Below are 21,874 nucleotides of genomic sequence, written 5' to 3' on the forward strand. Positions count from 1 at the left end.
AGATGTTGCCAGATGGAAACTTTAACGATTAGTCAAGAGAAACAAACACGATAGTTTATGAAGTTATTTTTATCAAATTCAAAGGTGAAAATAATTTTCATTTTATTGAAATATATATCCGTGATTTTGGGTTGGGGAAAGGATTAAGGGGTGTAATTTGAAACGAGCTGGCTCTGTTGGCGACACGCTTGTCAGTTCGCAGCCTTCTGGTCGTGAAGCTGTGTTAACGTCGAGAACAGAGGATTTCGTGACGGTGAATACTGGTCCCTGGCTCTAAAATTACTCGGAGGAGGCTACGTTTGCATTCGGAATTATGAATCACAATCACGGCTAATCTCGATTCTCTACGTCGTGTAATGTAATTCAGCTTTTAACAAAATTCTCTCCGCTCTCTCGGTTCGCGCAGTCCGCGAAACTCCTGAAACCTTCCACCGATGTACCTCGCTCGAATAACGTATAGTTAGATCGAATGTTAATGGATATATCACCGCGATTTCCGCATAAATGATGCAAGACTTTTATTACCCCTGTTGCGGGACGGTCATCGACCAGTTTGTTGTTCGAATAAAAATTTAATTCGATTGAAAGATTCATCGGAACGTCGACGATTTGGTATCCGAACGGCGAGCCAAGGTTCGTCGGTAATTATATGCGCGGAAAGCAAATTAGAAGCGAGTGTGAAAGCAGAAAGGTGAACTCGCGTGTGCTGAGGAACGTGCATACGCTTTGAGACAAGTGGGGACGAGGAAACGCGTGATAAGCATGAAAGTGGAAGAAAGGAACGCAAATAAACGGTCGATCACCTATGAACAGCTACGAACGAAAGAGAGAAAAAGACTGAAAGTTTTCTAAAAATACTACAATTTTTCTAAGTTACTTTTAATTTTAATATCGTTGAAATAAAGATTTTTTAAATTCCTGCTTTTCTTATAAGCCTACTATGCTCGATACTGTACGAAGATGGCATCGGAATCATGGTAAAATAAACGCGAAAAAAGAAACGAACTGTCGTGTCTCAAATTATGCTCAGAAGACTGAACTGAATGGGACAGAAGATGAAAAGAGTGAAGGACAGGAAAACGAGCGAGTCGAAGGAAAATCATACACCGAATAGACAGGCTGCGCGTCTGTATTTTTATTCGATGCTTCAAATTAATGCCACTCTATGAGTTTCAAAAGAAGACAGCCCCCATGGATCCAGCGACAGGTTAATTGACGTAACGAGACAGAACGGTGGATACGGATTGTTAGCGACTGAGACTGGAAATATCGGCGGCATTAATGACAAAAATGAACAAAAAAAAAATAATCCCGAAGCGACACACAGGTTGTCGATGCACGATCGCTCGTTACCCTAGCAAGAATAACGAGACGTATTTAACGAGGGCCATTTTATTTGTGCAAACTACGGTAAAGCTGACTCTGAAATAATCGCTACTAATCGTTATAAAAAATGTAAAAATAAAAAGAAATATAACAGGAAGTATCGCTGACAATTTACAACATACTTTCGACGATATTCGTCGGGTTTAATGGATTACTGGAAAACAGAAGGAATAGATCAAACAATACGATTCAATTTCCTCGAGCTCTTGTTCGAAACAGAAATACAGAAAGAATGTGGGAAAGAATGTGTCTCGAGCATCTTGTCGGACCGAAAAATTGAAGCGATGACAGGAGAAGAGACGCGAAAGAAGAGTAGAGGAACGCGACAGACGGGCACAAAGTAAATTCATTTATTACAGTCCAAGGAGGAGAGATTAACAAGTGTACAGTGGACAGAGACAAGGGAAATAATGTTGGTCTATTTAGTAACCGGCCTCGGTGGTAGCCGATCATTTTTCTCAGGACTTTCGTTCACCGGAGTAGCCCTGTATCCGGGATCTCACGGACCTCGAGAAAACACAGCTCTTCACTTTACGGCCCTTCAAATCCTCGAAGAGAAACGACGAGAGACGAGAACGCGATGCAACGTCTGTATCGTTCAGACGACGGTCATACCTGCTATTTTATTCCTGTCCTGAGAATATTTCGAATTACCAGAATAAAAAAGAAATAATTCTACGATTCCAAGTTTTATTTGCGATCAAGTTTATTTTAGCCAGGACGTTGAATTTTTTGAAAATCTGGCAGCGACCAATCATTCAGAGAAACTTTATGAATGAACGATCTCCTTCCCACGGCTTTTCGAGCCTGTGTTGCATCAATCGTTCCGACTTTTCGGCGGGCGCATTATTTTGAAAATATCGCTTAAACAATCGCCGCTCGAATCTCTTGTACAAAACAGCGAAGGTGATCTTCATCATCGTCTGTTCCATATTTCTTGTAATTTTATAGACCGTTAAGTAATCAAGCTACGCTGTGAAAATAAATCAGAACCGTGCTTTGGATAGACTAAATTGCAAAGAATTATAGGCGAGTCATTATTTTCCTATCGATAATGGAAATGCCGGATATCCGTATTAGTGTAACACGGCTGACAGATGAAAGAGTCTGGTTCCTCGAAATTACGAATTGGGAACGAACGGGCAGCAGGATGCGAGGGAATCTCTATTCCGCTATTATAGCCAGCTTGTCCCTATCTCTCCATAGACAGATATAGAGGAAGAGAGGTGTGTACTGCCAAAAGAGAATCGCAAATTGAGATCGTCAATATCAATTTCGCGCAGGACGAGGGAGCAAAGGTGGTTCGAAGGGACGGCGTACGAATGGAAAATAACGATTCGATGGCTGATATCTGTCGGCGCGGCAGTGATAAAATAAATTCTCCTTTGAGCCTGCGTTACTCTGTGAAAAGGCTGTCGACTGACGAGCATAAATAATATTAAATATCCGAAAAAAAAAAAAAAAGAAAAAAATGTGATTCGTCAAACGACACCCGTCGCGCCTCGCTGCTCTCCATAGGGGATGAAACACAGGGGTGAAAGGAACATTCGTATAAAATTTTCTCTCGAAATTGAACTATATGTTAAACTTCGAATACGTCAATTTTCTTTTTTTTCAATTTAATTCCTAACGGAGGGAATATGGAAAAAGTAACAGGGTACAAAGGGTTAAAGTAAACGACCCGAGGTTGAAACCGTCTGCTGATCTCGATTATTCGCGGGTAAACCAGGACGGAACCAGTTATTCGTGATATTTATCGGCCCCGAGCGTTGTCTTTCGCGCCGAAATAAAGCGTCGTTCGCCGTCGGCAATAAAACGAAAGCGTCGCACGGTTCTCCCGTTGCACGGGAAGCTCGTTCAACGTTTCCGTAGCTTTCCTCTCTGTTAATCGTTGTGTATCGTTTCGCAAACCGGAATCAAATAAACGAGCTTCTTTAACTTCGCTACACCGTCGGCTTAAGCTCTTCGAGGTTTACCGACTCGCCGCGTAATCGTTTCTCCTTAAGCTTCCGCGGAGTTTCGTGGAAACGCGCTTGCACCCCACGGTAATTACCCGGTAAAGGTGTAACTTTCTATACTTCCCTCTGTTTTTCAGACATTTTCGCGTGTTACGAAAATGGATTACGATGTAAAAACCTCAATCGTGATGGAATACAATTATTATCATTACTGTTAATTTGATTTGTTTTTTAATTAAACAAAGTTTAAAAGAATTGCAAAATTTTTAAATAATCGCGCTATTACTACGAGAGTAACCTTCAAAGTTTCGACAAGGAAGGTCACATTTTCGACAATTCGCGTTCCATGTCGGCGATTAGGCTATCTTGGATTTAGAATGACCATGAGTCCGTAGCTTTCCGAAGCTTTTAGCATCGTTTAGGCTCTCAGGAAGATCTAGATCTTCCGTAAGTCTGGCTGAGAGTAGAATTCTCGAGCCAAAAATAATCTCGGCACAGTATCATCGGTCGCAACTAGGAAGCAATGAAGCTAGCATCAAAGAGAATGAAATTTTCCATGCAAGCAAATCTGCGCGCGTTAAATCGACTTTTCTCGGTCGTTCTCTAAGAACTTGTAAAAGCAACGGGTCTGCTAAACGTTCGCGGAAAAATGCCGTAAATATTTAGCCGAAACAAAGACTGCACGGCGAAACAGATCTCACGCGTTAAATGCAAAATATGTTTACGAATCGTTTGTTGATTGTTCGAGAAAGTTTTTGGTAAATATTCTTTTTCTCTTGAAAATACGCTCGTAATCACATCCGGTCGTGCATCTTAAATATACTAATTTTATCGGCCAGATAATTTGTTTCCCTTTCGCTCGCTTATTGTCTGATCAAACAGGAAATATTCACTCACCTTTCGGTGGTGCTTTTCACGAATTCACCCTTCCACAGTCCGCACGTCAGCTCGCGAGCAGTCGCAGCGAAGAATAATAGATTTACCGCCAGAAGAACACCGATGGGTCCGAAAAAGTATGCCAGGATCTCCATGTCACCTGAAACAGACAGACCAAATATGTTATTCCAAATGATCGAATATTTTTCTGTTTGATCGATCGAAAATTTATCAAATTTCCACGAAATCACGTTCCTCATTTTGTGCTAGTCAATTGTTTACGAAAACATCGATTCGAAAGTTTGCAAAATCAGATCATTTGTCGAAGAGGAAAAGTTTGAGCTGTGAAAACGAAGTTGGACCTGGAAACGCTCTAAATATCTGGATCTCCGCCGCTTCGAGTTCGCTGGCGTGTTCAATAATAAACGTTTCGATTGCTCGAATAGCGAGCCAGTTTATCTTTACGACGTTTAATTCGAGCCAACGGTGTTCTCGCTACGGATCTCGATCTGTCGGATCTGGAAATCGCGAGGGGGTGCGTTTCCTTCGATTCTCGGTACCGGAAGTCACGGAGGTCACGTACGGTTTAACCGGATGCGATTAAACTGTTACCGGGGTGAAACAATTTTGATAACAGCTTTATCGAGCAATCTGATTATTATTACATGACCATTTAATTAATTAAAATTGATTTCAATCGAAATTTCATCGACACGTTTTTTCTAATAAACGTAACTTACTGTACGACCCATTTCTCGTTAAAATACGACGACGAATATAATTTCTTTTTCTGTTTCTCGTGATACACGACGTTGTAAGCATAATTATTATACTACAAGTTCCGCAGGCACGATTTACCGACTCGAATCACCGGACACGATCTAATATAGCTTCGAAAAATTGTATATAGCTGCGTGAAAAATAGCCAACAGACTCTATTAAAATAAAAAAACAGGAAAAAAGATAGAGCTGAAAGAAACACGTAGGTGTCGTGCGTTCTCAGTCGGTGTACTCTTCCTCCAAGGGTAAATTCTTTCGAAAATAAAAAATAAAAAACATTTTCGCGTATCGAAACAAAAGATGTACCGTTACACCTCACCCTAAAACGTTCGCTTGAAAAATGAGGTAAAGGTGGGGGAATGAAATTTGTCAACGATCGTGGAATAAAACCGCGTGTAATCGTCCCGATAGCGGAGAAAAATCGCTTCCGGTCGGAATAGGTGCAAGGACGGACGGACTGAAATAAAGCACGGCAAAAAATTTCGGTGAATGCCGCAAATAGATCGATAATTTACAGCGGGGTAGAATAAATCGTCGGTCTTGAACCCGCTGACAGGAACAGTTTGTTTTCTTAGCGTTAGTAAAGCGAGCAACGAAATGACGGCGAAGCGAAACTAGCTTGTCATCATTATCCTTGTTGTCTTGTGCGCGTACGCGACCGGAAACCGCGTTTTATTTCCGTGTTACGTTTATTTTTAATGATGGTACAATTCGAGTGAACGATAACGTCGAAATGAATTCGTTAAGAGGAGGCAGCAGGGGGCTGTAGCTTGTTCATTTGAATTATTTCACTCGATATTTTCGATATTCTGCCGCCTAGGCCGTTGTTAATTGGATCCATTTGTTTCCCTTTTCAAGATCCCATTACGAGCAGAACTGGATTTTCGGATATTCCTCGCGGTTATGTTTCACCGTCTGTCGTTACTTTCGAGCAATTTCCATTGCTCTGTTCGTCGTTTTTAAATCGCAAAATACAGTTTATTTATTTGTATCACATCAGTTACCGAGGATTATATTTTATTAAAAAAATATAAAGCGATTATTTATGTGAGATTAGAGCGAGCAATGAATCACGGAAAATCACGAAATCTCCCTTCGCCTTTCATTTTCCTTCGGAGCAACAATATATAATTACAAAGTTCGTGTTCTATCGTCGAAAACCAAAACGAAGTAGAATCTAGCCAAGGAATTACAGACAAAAATCTGAACATGAACTTATCCCTCAGCACGCGAAACCCTCTCGCCAAAATTACGGTGAATCACGTAAGGGTAAATTATCTGGGTGTCCTTGTTTTATCCATTACCTAAGGTCTAAGGAGGTGATAAATATAAAACCTTAGTATTAACTGGTATAAAATATGATTAATCAGAGTTGCAACAACGAACGAGGAACTTGCTGTCCGAGGAAACGGCTTGTCAGCTTCAATTTTCCCCATGGTCGAGCGTGCTTTGACCGTAGAACATTCGATTTGAAATTAAACGCTCTTTTATTCCCGCTTCTATCTCGATGCGGTCGCGATTTTATCGAAAGCGAACAAAAACCCGGTCGCGGTTGCGGTCGATCCGCAAACCTGCATTACTGATCGAATAAAGAATACAATTTATTTTTTTCCCATTCGTGGTTAACTACGTTTTCCCTTTTTCTGTCATTTTTTTCCCCTTTTTTTTTTTTACAAAATGGCTCTATTAACGCACGGTGGTTTAGGAATCTGCGGTCGGTTCGTCATGGTGGAGGTAATAAAATTTTAGCCGGGAACCACGAAATCCGTTCCGCTCGGCGAGCACCGTGCGAATTTTATGGTAAATAAAGAACCATCCGATGCTTGGACCCCGTTTATCGGGCCAATGCTGTCCCTCTTTTTTCAGCAACCCCCATAACCGAGCGCGCAATCTGCCAGAAGCACGCTTCCACGAGGGCCAACGTGGCCACTTATCGGCGTGAGGGTCGCGCTAGTCTGCAAACAAACTCATAAATAAAATCCTTATGCGGCAACTTTCATGGACGGCGATGCACACCAGCGCGATATTGAACTGCAGCTGACCCAGTTGCTGGTATTAATCCGGGATGCGTGAAAGGGAGCCTGGAGGATTTCGAGACTGTCAACGACACACGCACGAGGACGAATAAACGGCTCTTTCGGATCGACCGATTTTCTCTCCGCAAACTGCTGATTTCTCTTCTCGAACGGACCTCTCGTCATGGAATATTCAAAGTGAAATTTCTTCGAACAAGTTCCACTTTCCTGGGAGAAAGTTTGTCGACTGATATTTGCGAGACGTTCGAACGTTATACCTTACCGTGTATTTCGCAAGTTCTCCGCGTCCTCTGTATCGATGTAAAATTTCAGTGAAACCCCTTTGGAACTTGTCACGAAACTTTTTGAATGAACGAATAAGTCGCGTTTCGACCGGCTCTTCTCGCGATCGCGCGGCTGAATATTAAACGACCAGCTCGAACGTTATGCGCTTCTTTGCAGCCTCTCTCGTCTCTCCTTTTTACCAGCTCGCTCATCAAGCGACTCAAAATTCATCGTCCGTCCGGCTCGACCAAAATTCACCAACTTTTTCCAACCACGCGTCCGCTCTTCCTCCGTCGGGACGGTCGGTTTCTTGGCGAAAGTTTTTCTATCAAGATTACCTGGCCTCACTCCAATGCTCGCGGGGTTAAAGGGAACAGGGGATAACCGTTATCATACCGGTGGCCTGGGAGCCGCAACTCCAAATGGATTTTGTTTGCTCGGCCAAGAGGAGAAATAATATTTCCTCCTGTACACGCCGCGACTGATAATGCCCGACTTTTTAATCAGACTTCGAACCTCTGCGGGCCGGATTCCTTCGAGGTATCACCGTGGATAAATTTTGTTAGCCGAAGCGAGAAGAGGGACGATGTAATCAAGTTTATAAAAGATTTATCTCTTTCTTCGAACTCGGAAAGGAGAATTAATTTTCGTATAAGATATTCTTACTTCTTTTTTGTTTTTCTAAATTGATGAACGATAAGAAGAAAGAAATAGTTGGTGAAGAATAAAAGAAAGAAGAGAGTAATGAACGGATTACGAATGCCGAGGGCACCGCGAAAGAGAGAGGAAACTGGCGTCTATATTTGCTGAATTTTGGCCGCTTGCCAACAATAGCTGTTTCGCCTAGGTTATATCTCACTCCATGGCAACCCATAACAAACATAAGTGAATTATGTCGACGCGTGCCGTTCGATACTTTACGGGAGCGCGGTCAAACCCGATTAGTTTGGCGTCGGAAACGCTTCGCGAGATCAATTGCGTGCGCCCCCTGTCACCTTTCGTTTCTACCACCGATTACTCTCACCCTATCGCTGATTTACCCTTTTAATACTAGATGGTTTTTCGGCTGATCGCGTGGATTCGTGTTTTTCCTCGCCCCATGGATTAATTAAGAAACAGTTAAAGTATTATCTAAAGGAACCTAATACTTGTTACTAAAATAACATCAGTGGTACTGGATTTGGTTACAAAGATCAATTACCAGAATCAATGTTGCAACCAGAGACGAAAATACCAGAGAAGCGTAAGGGAAGCTACAATTAACGTCAAGAATGCCTGGAACAAGGCTGCTTTCATTAGAACGACTAGATTGGCTGGCAACAGCAGCGGTTCTCGCTAATGGTATCGTTCTTCTTCGGAAGGTGACAAAGATACATCGTTCCTGATCGTCGTTGTTTTTTCCGGATGATCGAGTTCGGGGATGAAGATTTACCGTTGTCACTTTCCGCGCGACAACAAGCTTTCCTCGCTTTATCAATTACCAATGTTCCGGCGCGGGAAGTCGAGGCGGACGCGTAAATCAACGGGACGAGAAATTTGAAAAACGCGTTAAATTCGCGAGCACAAATCGTTGTCAAATATAATTAGCCGGGCTTGTTGTATCGGTTTTGCCTGGAGCCGCGCCACCCTCGCTGAACAACCGGGCAGGCAGGCCAGATTTATCACCGGCGTCATTTTAATCGCCAACGGTTTTTCAGATAATCGAAAGTGATTGCGAGAGTTTGTATCAGCGTATCGGGCAACGGGCCCGCGAATTCGTTGCCAACAAATTTCCATGCCGGCCAACCAGCACACCCGAAAAACCAAACCTATCGTCCTGAAACTCCGATGTAATTCTATTTAGATTTACGACACTCGACGCGGACAATTTTGAATTCCTGTAACTAGACGCAATTTATCTCGAATGTTGAATGGCGCCAACAGCTGGAGATCTTTGAAAAAAAAGAAAATGTAAAACCTAGGAAATATGAAAATATGATTACTTACACAAAAATAATGAAATTTATAAAAATCATAGATCCTGAAACGTAAGATTATCACCGTATCATCTTCTCGAAAGAAAGTACTTTATGCAGAGGATAAAAAAAGAAAGTGGAAATCCAGATGTAACCAGAAGTACCGGAGACACATTTGGTAGCAGTTGCCCGGCCGGAGCAGAATATTCAACTAACGTTCGCATACATTAGAATGGTAAATCTCTGGACTAGTCCTCCGTATCTATGCAATCTCATGCCCCTGGAAGTTCGGTACGCCGATGGAACAGCGTAGACCGAAACGATAGGATTAGAGAGATAACCTGTCCAACTCGACCGTGCGAAACGCCAGCCCTATCTCCGGACTCGGCTAACACGAGTCCTCGAGCAGGGTGTGCGAGTCTCGTGGAGCCTACTCGAGTGGCCCATGAACGTTCCACCCTCTCTCGACTATATTTATTATCGCTTCGTTAAAGCCGCAGACTCTTAGCGAACGACATCCACCCCCGCACGCGGCGACTTGTCTCGTGGGATTTCGGCGTGCTAACTGTTACACCCTTCCCTCCGAAGGATTCGATTAACTTTAAACGAACGGGAAAATCTTCCTTACTTACTATAAGCGGGTGCACGCAAATCAGAAGGAAATTTTATTTATGCTATTTCTTGTTTACTCGTCTTTCCGCGATTCGAAATTGATTACGAATTTCGTCGCACTCCGTTCGCTGAAACTCCGTAAACACAGGACGTTGCCGGAGGCGTAGATCAAAAAGTTAAGAAGCTTCCTCCGTCCACGGAGTGACGAGGTCGTTTAGTGTTAATTGGATCAGTAGGAAGGAGGAAAACGAGGTAACCACCTCGGTCGGAGGCAACGAACGGTAAACGTTAAGCGTCGCGAAACAAGCAGCTGGAAATTTAAACGAATCTACCCGTTGCAATGTAATTAATAGGCGTCACCGGTGATTACACAAATCTGCGTGGTTCGTTTGGCCGGTAATCGCGTGGGCGAATAACGAGCGGAGATGGAAAGTAAAAAAAAAAAAAATAAAAAAGAAGGTCCTTTGTATTTGCCGCATCGACGGTAACCGGCTCGATGAAAATCCCATTGAGAGGATTGATAACGACTCGTATTCACGGTAAACGCGTTAATAACCGGAATCGATTCGATACGATCATTCGAACGACACGAAATTCCGGCGTGCCATTCTGATTAAAAAGAGATATCGCGAATTATCGGATTTACTAGGTCGATGAATACCAGTCACGTGTCGAGAACACGGCTCGTTACGCCTTTTAATAAGATTAGTCAAATCGAAACGGGGATCTATCGAGGCGAAATAAGAAAACGATCCGAAGGGTTGAAGCGTGAAGGGAACAATCGAGATCGATATCGGTTAATTAAAAGCTAATCGATGTAACAATGATGGAAAAAGCGGGCGAGCTCCGAGGAACGGATCGATTAGGACACACGAATTGGTAATGAAATGGCAGGGGTTCGAGGCAGAGAGAATTAGCGAATGCTAAAGAGCCGTGCTAGCGGTTCGAGAGAAACCCTTGTTCGATCCTCCCCGCGATCCTACTTTATTTATCGCGCACTTCGCTTTTATTGGCCGCGCCGCTTTCAATGAATTGGAAACAGGGGTTCCAAAGGAATTCTCTTATTGTCTTTTTCGAGTGTCGTTAACTCGAGCCTGGATCGATCTTCCACGTCGTTGCACGACGTGTGCAATCTCGAAAATTTCTCGATCCATTGGAAAAGAAAACCAGAGGAATTTGTAAAATTTCTAAATTTTCAAATCGTTACTTCATAAATTTCGAACAGTTCTCCGCGTTTTCTATCGCATTCGATACAAGATTATACGAGAAGAATCTTTTTCTTGCCTTCAAGCAGAGTCATTAATCTCGAATAACGAGTACAAGCATTCCTCCAGCTTCTTTTTCCCTATGTATCAGTAGTTTACCGATTCGCTGTTTCTTCTGAACAGGAAGCCTCTGAAGGATGCAATTTCCTGGCTGAAAATTGCAATGTTCAAGCGTTTCCGAACAACAATAACAGCGAGACTTTTTTGTTCGGGGATAAGTGGCGGGACGAGAGGGAATCGACGGTGCAGGTGCAGCAATAACGCGTATCAACGGAAAGGAAAGGGTCGCTCGTTTCGAAGCTACTTAAAGCATACCGCGGTGTGTGCGTGAGTTTACGTGTGCAGTTTAGTGGGCCGCACGGTAGTTAGTAGGCTTAGAAAGGGGTAGCGGAGGTGGAGAACAAGAGTTCCGCCGGTTTCGCACGCTGGGGGTTGGGACTGGCTGGCACCAGATTTATCTCTCTACCCCATCGTTTCGGCCTACGTTGTTATGGGGTGCGGCGGAAAAGCGGAACGCCAGAATGCCAGTGCACCAGAGGCCATAGGGGACGGCTCGAATACCGTCCTAAGCTTCTAAAATTTCAATGTGATGGTAGAATGAGTTTTCTTAAGGCGAATACACACTGACATCTATAAACAACTCACCATGGACTTGAATCAAAGGGTTTGTCGAAGTACGTGCATTACAAGTAATATAAGTGTTAGAAAATATTTGCTAACAATGTATGCAAACGGTTTGTCAATGAGCGCACCTTTACGCGTCCCCCTTTATTCACCCTCAACTACCCTGTTTCCCCGTGGGAATACCGTTCACCTCTCTCCTCTTTCAACCGTTACCTTTCATTCATTCGTTTTCCTTTTGTTTAGAAACTTGTATCACGGTTGTAGAAATGGGTGAAAACGCTTTTCATCGCCGCCATCCCCCCTGGTTGAGTAATTACGAATTAAACCCGAGGTTGACGGGGACACGCGTCGCACCAAGGAAGTTGTTTCCAGCCTGTTTATGCATTCAACGGATACACACGAACGTTCCACGCGTGCAGTCCAACTATTCACTTACGCCTGCCGGTATTACCTGTCGGCCCTTCCTCGACAGAAGGGGTACGAGAAAGGGGGTTGAAAGGGGAACGCGAGGAAGTTTCTGGCTGGAGGGGTTGGACTGGCTGGCGCCAGGTTTATCTCTCGACCCCATCGTCTCGGCCCACGTTGTTATGGGCTGTTCCCGAGTGGCTTAACGGGGCTTGCGAAACTAGGGGCGAGAGAAAACGAAGACACGGGGGTCGGAACGAATATGAAAATCAGGCGCGATCAGAAGAACAAGGTGGAAAGGAGGGGAAGAAAGGTGACAGAAAGCGTGGGATGGATAAGCTTTCAAAGTTCAAACTTTTAGCATATTTATTGTCGTTTATGCTTGTAACAGCAGTTCTTCGAGGAGAGTGTAAATTGAATCTTGTAACAGGTTGACTGTAGGGTCAATTTTTCTCTGTTTTGTTAAAGAGATTGGAGGGAAAGTCACCCCGTTCGGAAGGGTATATCGTAAAGATGAATCGATCAATTTACAGTTTAGCATTGTCCATTAGGGAAGATCCAATTTCCAAAATGGTAATGGACTTTTTGATTTATGGTACAACGCAACAAATTGCAAAGTCCATTACCATTTAGAAAACTGGTCGATCCATTGTTTATTCTGATCAAAAAATTAGTTATTTTAATTAAGAATATCGACACAGTCACTTTTTCGAAGTTTGATCACGAAATTTTGTCTATTATCGATGATCTCGCTCGAGCGACCCGACAACCATAACAAAGCCAGAACTCTAAGAAAAATGGCTGTTTCTATAAGAAGCCAGGCGCAGAAGAATGAAAAGGTAAAGGTTAAAATACAGTCGAAGAAGCCATGGATAACGTCCGTTCCAGAACAGACCGTCCCTCTGAACCCTTCATCCGATGCCGTGCAAAAGCATTGTGTCACGGCGTAACAACTCGCGATAGTACGAAGCAGCTTCCCATGGGGCACCATTATCCTGATTTAGCGCCACGGCTACGACTCTATTTCCTGCATGCTTCCCGGCTACACGCTCTCCTTTGTCCGGCTTAGCTTTATTTGCGCGAAAAGGGAGAAAAGCGTGGCCACGCCATCGGATTGACACGTTTGAGTGCTCTGCACTTCACTTTTCTCCTCTCGTTACACGTTCGCTCCGATGCGATTACGTGACACGAAGATACGATACCGTCCACTGTCACTGGATATCGTGAATCTGCTTTCGATCGCCATTTTTAATCCTCTCATGGCGAGCAAATGGGAGACGACTTTTAATTGCTAAAATTGGACGGGCACGGCTAACGATCGGGATTTCGAATTAATATCGATCAGATGGTTCGGAGATAAATTACAATTAACTTAAGGAAATGAAAACGAATTTGAAATTAAATTTATACGAACGTGAAGGAAAAGGCTCACGATCTTTATGTTACACGAACAAAATCCTTGAAAGTTGTTGTTCCTAGAAGACGTAAATAGGATGCTTTCTGGCATTCTCCTCCACGATGTAATTAACGCCGCGAGAGCACCTATAGGAAGAGACGTCTTCCCGGGAAGACGTTTAGCTCGAGACTAGCTTAACAGCCCTCGCGTGTTTACAAATAACATCAACTAAGAGCGTTCCGGTTCGTGAATGTGTTTCGAAACGGGTGTTGCTCGACGATTGATTGTGTTTCTCAGTGTACCGTGATATTGTATCTTGAATTCCTAACGATAAATTTCATCTCCTCCAATCAACCCCCGCGTGGGTGTTCGAATCAAGAATCGATACCGAAGATGAATTTTAATTTTAGTGACCACTGAAAGGTTTTCGTGTTTATTTTCACTTTCAAATAGAACGTCGATGCTCTAAAGTTATTAGAATCTGGCAGACAAATAAACATTTCAATTTCCACAGTGAAAATTGTTCAGACGTTAATGAAAATCGATCGAAGAGCAAGCTGTAAGAGATTAGAGCTCGTGATCTGGTCCACGATGGCGAGGCTCCAAGAATCCCGGCAGTTTACGAGCACCGCTGTCTTACGAGGTAGACAAGGTCTCGATGACCTCGTAAGCTTAGTTCGCGCCATACCAGAAACTCCGAAATCGAGGAACCAACAGGGAAGTACGAAAAATGAAATAGGAACCGATCGAAAATCAGCCGCGCATCGACAACGCGCTGGTTACCGAAACGAAAATACACGAAACCAGAGTACTCCCCATGTGGCCGCGTTTATATTTGTCAAAGGATATAAAAGCTAAATATTAATCGCCAGGGGTTTGATATTCCTGCTTGCGTCGATAAATATCGGCAAATTAATACGCCGTGCAGTTGCAACTGTTTGATAGGAATATTTACACGAACGGAGAGTTCCCGAATTTCGAGAGGCAAAGTGTTGCACGAAGATTATTTAAATCAACGAACACAATTCTGATTTATTTATTTTTTTTACCATTGTTCGAATAAAATTCTATTCGAATATTGTGCAACTCTGATAGCGAAGGGGAAGTGTATATACCAGTCGGATTACAGAAGAGAGTATAATAGATTTGGATTACCGAGGGATGCTGGTTAAATAGGCTACAACGATGCCGAGGTTGAACCGCGAATAAAGACGACCGACATTGGTCGGTTCGGGTCCTTATTATCCCCCATTCGGCGTACGCAGAAACTGTGAGCCGGGGTTGCATCGGTTATTATTAGGGATCTACCGACATTAAAGCCCGTACTTAGGGGTATCGATCTTCTTATTCGACCAGCCTGTGTCACACTTAAATACAATCTTTCGGCAGTTATGTAATCCTCTTAGCGAAGTATTCCGGTGCCTGCCACCGTGTCGCTACCCGATAGCGTGTGCCATTGTTTCTTATCTCGACTGATTATGTTCGTGCATACGTAACTCCGCGAGACAACAGGGGTAAGGGGAGAGGAAGAAGCGGAAAATTTGGGTGCACCGTACAAGATATTTTGGGAGACTTGTAATCCTCTTAACGAAAATATTCGCTATTAGCTACCGCAAGGGATCCACGTTTCCTTCATCGCGAAATTTTTTTGATAATATTAATAGAGTATATTTGCAAATATTAATTTGAGGTTCTTGTACAGGAGGTTTCCAGTTAAATCGCCTTTTTCGTCGACAGAGAGAGGCAAGTGCACCGCGAACAGACCGCGATTAGCAATTAATACACGCTCATCCCCTATCGATCCGGCGATTAACGAAACCGATTTAATCAGCGGCCGGAACACGACTGACCAGTCCTATTAATTAGCGGAATAATCGGATCACAGGGAATGACGTGTTAACCGTCCTTCTCTTCCCGGCCTGTATTACTTTCGATAATAGGCTCCATTACCGTCTGTGCAACTGATCCGTTACTAATGTCAGCAAGTCCGGTCCGACTGTCGTCCTAACAACGGAACGGCAGAGATCTCCCGTTGTTCCGACACCGGCTAAATTAATTCACTGATAAGTCGTGTGTGACGCGATCAAATTAATTCCCGCTGTTCCTAGCATGGAATTAATTATTGCCCCGGCGAGTCTCCTTCCGTTTACCCTAGGAATCGGTTATCGTCGCAACGGGTAATCCCACGAGACTCGCTTTACAATGATGATATCGAAATAATTTTGTATCCAAAACATCTCCCTACATGGTCCTTTGAATTTTCGAGCTTTGATTAAAGTCAAGCTCCTCGGGATCTCTCGACTCTTGAAGAGGGGGGGCAAACTTTTCGCGACGCGATTCAAAGAGAGTTACGCTCGCGCGGCTCGGTTCGAACTCGAGAATTTCGTATGAATGGTGAAAGAAGGTTGGAAAGAGAGATACTCACCGTAGAACCAACACTGTTTCTCGCCGAAACGAGGCCTGAGGAAGGTGTACTGAGGCTGAGGCGGAAGATGATCCAGAAGGGCGGCCAGACCGGCGACCAGAAGGGGGCCACCCCAAGCGTAACAGCCGTACACGCGGAGTCTGAGGTTCTCTTGGCCTTTTTCCAAGCTCGCTGGTCTCAGGTCTCTGCAAGATGAAGGAAAAAGAAACGGTTAAACGGAAGCCACGAAACACGGGGATCGTTCTCCGCGCACTTAAACGTTGCCCGGAATGCGAATAATAAAACAGCCGAACAATCGCGGGGCTCGAGTTTCTCCTTTCATATGGAGAGTTCCATTAGTAGCGGCGGAAATAAAAGGTTCCATGAAAAACGGAACCTTTGGGAGACGTGGCCCGAATTATGTAATAAGAACTATGAATGAGTCCGTTTGATGTCCTCTAACGCGATTATCTGTTAACTGGGTTCTAACCTTTGATGTGAATAAAAAATAAAGAGGACGTAACAGGAAGGAAAGGGTGAAAAACTAGCAGCAACTATCGATCACTTCAGGTGCAATTAGTGCCCAGCTAAAGTGACCAGCCATCGAAGCCGGCAGAGTGTTTTTCGAGAGGCCTTCAAAGCAAAACACGCGAATTTGTTTCGAAAAGTTTCGCGATCATTAGCATCTCTCATTATACAAGGGAAGGGATCGCGTTCAACTTTGATCGCAAACGACTCGGTTTTATTTGGACTCGTGCAATAACTAATTCTATCGTGCGTTCGTCGGCGCAAAGTTCGCGTAAATGCGAATCGTACAACGGCGAATCGTACTCAGCGAAATGAAACGCGATAAGGAGGATCGCAGGTTGGCAGAGATCCAGGGGAAAAATGAAAGTCGACGAGACGATGAGATGTGTAATGAAAAAGATGTTGACCAGTAGATAGCCGGTGAACGACGGTGTGTCTCCGCGTTCCCTCGTCCAGATATGGTCAACGAATTTGCCACGAGTAACGATCTAATTAACCGTGACGAGCGGCGACACGCGACATAAAAGAGGAGCTCGATTCCCGGCCGGAACGGTCCACCTGTTCGTTTACCATTCTGAATCTTTAACGCTTCAACTGGTTCAAACGTCTCTCTAAAAGGTAGAGTATAATTGTTTCACACTTCTGCTATTATACGGTTAACAAGGGTGACACGTAATTTTCTTTCCTACCTTTCCGAGTTCAGCCTCGATGTACTTTCACAATTTCTCTAATTATCACGTCTGCAGATTGCAATCTTACAATTTCGTTTGGGTAATAATAAATGAATCATCGACGAGCAAAAGCTCATTAACTGGTTTCGACTGAATAACCGGTACATCAAAAAGTTTATTAACAGGATTCCGGCGGGCAGAGTGTTAATTACAGCTGTGCGGAAGGGAGACGCATCGAAACGAGCAATAGAGGCGTACGAAGGGAAACGAGATTATTATTATTAGAGGAACCGTGAATAATAGGGTCACTTGCGAATTTATCGCGGCGGGTTATTAACGAGACTTCGAATTCATTAAATTTCGACCCCGATATCACGACCAATGATTACCGGAACGACGAAGCTCCGTCATTGTCTGGATAGCTTAACGTCGCTATAACAACAATACCGTGGAACGGGCAAGAGTCGGCTAGGGGAGGTTTTAGCACGGAGGGTTGTTACTCGTAAATCGCACCCTATCTGAAGCCGACGTTACTGCGGATATGGCAAATGTCGAACGGTAACGACACGGTTCTATTGTCAAAAAGTGAAAATTCGAATAAAACGAGAGGACGACTCTGCGCGTATTGTCGGCGGTAGCCGGACTGCACGGATGAAAACGCGTTTGTTTCATATCCGGTTATCCATGCTGCGCCAATCTCTCAATTCTGGGCCTGATCGAACCCAGGCATTGTTCCGCTAACTTTACATAAGTACATTAACAACGCAGGCAGAGTCAATTCTGATAAACTTGAAATGAAATTCAATTAAAACAGTGGCTCTCTCCATGGTCTGCCGTCCGAGACTTAACTCGTTTCCATAAATTTCTCTAATTTCTTACAAATTAAAGTGATCTCTAAACAGAGAAGATAGACTAACCGAGTCAGCTATTTGTACCGGTAATTGGCGCAAGTGACTACCAATGTAAACCCGCCTTTGACAAGGATTAATAGCCCGCCATGCAACTTGCAACTCCATCTTCAGCGTAAACTAGCGAACAGATTAGCGCGATACAAGATCTCATCGATACGACATTACCAGCGTGTCTATCGCGACGGGATCACGATCTCTCGCTAATTACCTGGCCGATTACTCTCTTAATCGTCGACTCAATTAACATCGTCGCGAGGTGTCTAGCACGGGTCGAGAATTGTGGCTGGCGGTATTCTTGCAAAAGGAGGAAGACGAGACACGTTGATATTAATTTCCAACAGTGGCACGGTTCATTTCCGGCAACGCTAATTAGCCGTCACCGTGGTCGTTGCGCGCGATTAGTTGCTGCTCGTCCGGCAGGACGAGAAAGTTTCCCTGGAAGAGAGGGTCCTCGCGTACGGTTTCGCGTCCCGTTCCGATGTCGGAGCGGCGCCACGATAATTTTGCCACCCTCTCGCTGTCCCGTTGCAAACGGTAGGGCCGCGGAGCCGGTGCCAGGGATCGAGGGGAAACGCATTAAATATTGCTGTCGAGAAAATTAGGGAGCTGTTACGTGCCGGCAGCCAACGAGCCTCGCTTTTTCATTCGTTCTTTCCTTTTTTCTTTCGTTCCGCCTACGAACGCGTCTACCGAATACTTTTATGTCTCCGGCCTGTTTATGGAAACGAATAATCGTATCCGTCTCCTACTGCACACGGAACTTTTGCTCCGATACAGGACAATTTGCAAACGACGTCGTTCTATTCCGCGACAAAGAGGATTACCCTCATTCAAGAGTATATAAACCATTGTCGGAGCAGGAAAAGAGATAAAGGTTATTTTTATAATAATGGATCCGTACGGGAAGGCTTTCCATTCGCGCTTGACGAACGACGACTTCTCTACTCGCCGATGATATATACCTATCCTATTATCGCGACGAGAGCACACGCGGCCAGAACAGAGAAGAGACTCGGCTTAATCCTGACAAAGGACTCGTTGGAATAGCTTCTTTTAATTGTATCCTGTCACCGCGCGTATTTATCGTTCGTATTTGCGAACGGAAAGAAAAAGGGGAAGATTCGTAAAAGGTCGGACAGCCATTAAGGCCTTTGTACCTGGCAACGTTTTACTTTGCCTGCCTTTCGAATGTCGCTGTTTAAACGTTAAACAATAATGCTACCAAATTTGACGATAATTAATCTGGTGATCGATCATGGTAATAATAGAAAATCTACAATTTTCAACCGTTGCGAGGCATTCAACATAAATCACTCAATGAAATATCAATAAGTGTTACACCTACCGATGCAACAGGGAACATAAATCTTCGAGCAGTCTAATGAATAATGAGCAGTCAAGTTCCTCTCGATCAGAATAAAAGAAGGATTCGCAAATTGTTACACGCCCCTTTTTCAGTCTGTCGTGTTGCTGTATCTTTCAGCCGCACGCCCGACAAGAGGAGGAGGAGGACTTTAAACGTAATGGACGTAAACGTCGCTGGCTGTCTCGTGGGCAGAAGGTAAGAGCCCTATATTTATCTGGCCGATATGGTAATTATACGGACGGCAATTAGCGGCGGTGCCAGTTAGAGGTACCACTCGGGCCGACGCGGCCCGACGGTATCGCACCAACGTTCGCGGAGAATACGGAACAGGAAGGAGAGGTCGTTACGCGGGTCCACGATGGACGGAAAAGATTATTTATCTCGTTGCTGGTTTGCAGGAGGGAAAACATAAATGGACCTTCCATTCCGTGGTTATTTGGATTGTTTTGAAAAGATACGACTGAAAGAGTCGAATGAAATGAAATATAAAAGAGGCGGATCGATTCGCGTGGATCGGCTAATTTTATTCGTCGCGGTTTTCACGGTCCGGAGGGAAACTTTTCAGTAAGAATATCAAGAATGATAATCCTCGACGTTCGTAGGGGTGTCACGCGGGGAATCCGGCAAATGTTGCGTAGGAACGATAGTGCCCGAAAACTTTGCGCTCCCTTGGAACGTATGGAAAGCGAGTGGCGCTTTATTGAAAAGTTTCAGGAGACGCGGTTAAGTGCGAGGGAAGTTCTGTCGTCGTGCCGCGAGAATTTCTCACTTCCGAACTACGTCTCGACCCTTTCCTTTCCTCTTTATACCCTGTCAATTTATCTATCTACCGGTGAAATTTCTACTGTTCCATTTGCCCATTTATCCCGTTCCCCATCGACGAGCCTTCGATCGATTCTTCTGCGGTTACGCCATCGATCCCGTACAACTATCCATTAATCTGTGTCCTCTCGGTTCACCAACGTCGCGGAGACTTAAAAAACCATCAACAATTACGAGCGAATGATAGCCTCATTGCCGGCAATTAACGAATGACAAATGCATCGGCTTCGTCTTGTTAAGTGTACGCTCAAAGACTGGCTCCGACGTCGCATTAACTTCCATTAATCACGCGAATAATCGCGTGCCAGTCGAATTATGATGTAATCGATATATATACGATGATTGAACAAGTATTTAATCTTTGATCTATCGATCGTTTAAAAAGTTGCGATACAGATAGTGTATAATTTTTAATTAACTAGATCGTAATTTGTGGGAACAGATGCGTTTAGCAAAATTCTGTTACTCAAAATTTACTCTAAAATACATAATTGCCTCTTAAGTTGCGAGAGACAAGTTTTTCAAAGAAGAAGTAGATAGAGGTATACTTACGAGGTCGAATCGACAAGAGACAGACGAGCGTTAATTAGCCGCAATAACCGACGATCGTGACAATTACAGGGTGGTCTGTACTTCGTGTACGTTCTCGCAAGGAAACCACGATGAGAATATAAATTTCGTATTATCCAGTGGTCTGGCATGGAATTACACGGGGTGTCAAGCGGTTTGCTCCTCGCCAGAGAAGCTCCGAGCATCGGACATCGATTCATGTCCGTATAATCAATATTGTACTTGCTCGGAATTAGACGTCGATTACGAGTGGCAAGGCGGCAAGATAATGACCGAGGAGCGGGGAGGTTCGCCATTGTCGCCTTGGAAATACGACTGAAATCCCTTCTTCCCTCGACTGTCCCTTTCCAACTCCCTTTGAATCGTCGTTTTCACCCCTTTCGGAAACGGTTTAACATACCCTGGCGGAGTAATTCAAGAGTTTCCGCACGGAGGGCAATGACGCCTGGCTCGCGTAGAATTTTCAATATTCCGGCGTTACGTCGCCGAAGCGATTACGGCAATTAGGGAACGGAGGGAAGGGTTGTTCCGTCTGTGGAGGAAAAGGCCTGCGGAAATAATTCATGCGGCACACGTGGTCCTCTCGCACGGCATTCTTGAGAAGCTTCCGGCCGACTAGACGGTAGGAAACGCGGATAGTTTCTTTTTCTAAGAATCGTTTTTTTTTTCACGATAATGTGTAGTCTGCGAAGATACCAGTCGAAGACATTTCTTCCACTCTTCATGTTTTTTTAAGCACCAACTTGGAATGTTTCTTTAAATAAAGGGTTAATTCCTTTCGGTTCACTTTCCTTAGTTTGTAAATATTTTTCAAATATACTAATTTATGTTATTTAACGTCTTTTGCTTGCGTACCAGTTTTCTCCGCGACCCGTTTGAAAGCACATTGTACAGAGTCCGGTCAACGAGCGGGTTAACCGGAGAGGACGTTTGACGTGGTGGAAATTGAAAGTGTCAGAATCTTTTCGTTCGCCGCGATAAAGTCAAGTTCTGGAAAGACTGTACGGCGATGGTTGGAAGTTCACGTGTCGTTATCGAGTCTCGC

The 21,874-nt window shown here is 44.1% G+C and overlaps 1 protein-coding gene across 1 annotated transcript in view; it reads right to left on the minus strand.

Annotated features, from left to right (window-relative positions):
• Positions 1 to 21,874, minus strand: part of mthl1 (adhesion G-protein coupled receptor methuselah-like 1) — a 107,080-nt gene that overhangs the window by 6,706 nt on the left and 78,500 nt on the right. Inside the window, exons 5-6 of the mRNA XM_076693325.1 lie at positions 15,983 to 16,167; positions 4,242 to 4,380 (exon numbers count right to left, since the gene is read on the minus strand). Coding sequence (XP_076549440.1) covers positions 4,242 to 4,380; positions 15,983 to 16,167 — 324 coding nt within the window. The remainder of the gene's footprint in view (positions 1 to 4,241; positions 4,381 to 15,982; positions 16,168 to 21,874) is intronic.

This window comes from Osmia lignaria, chromosome 3, assembly GCF_051020975.1.
Source record: "Osmia lignaria lignaria isolate PbOS001 chromosome 3, iyOsmLign1, whole genome shotgun sequence".
In the NCBI taxonomy this organism is placed as follows: domain Eukaryota; kingdom Metazoa; phylum Arthropoda; class Insecta; order Hymenoptera; family Megachilidae; genus Osmia; species Osmia lignaria.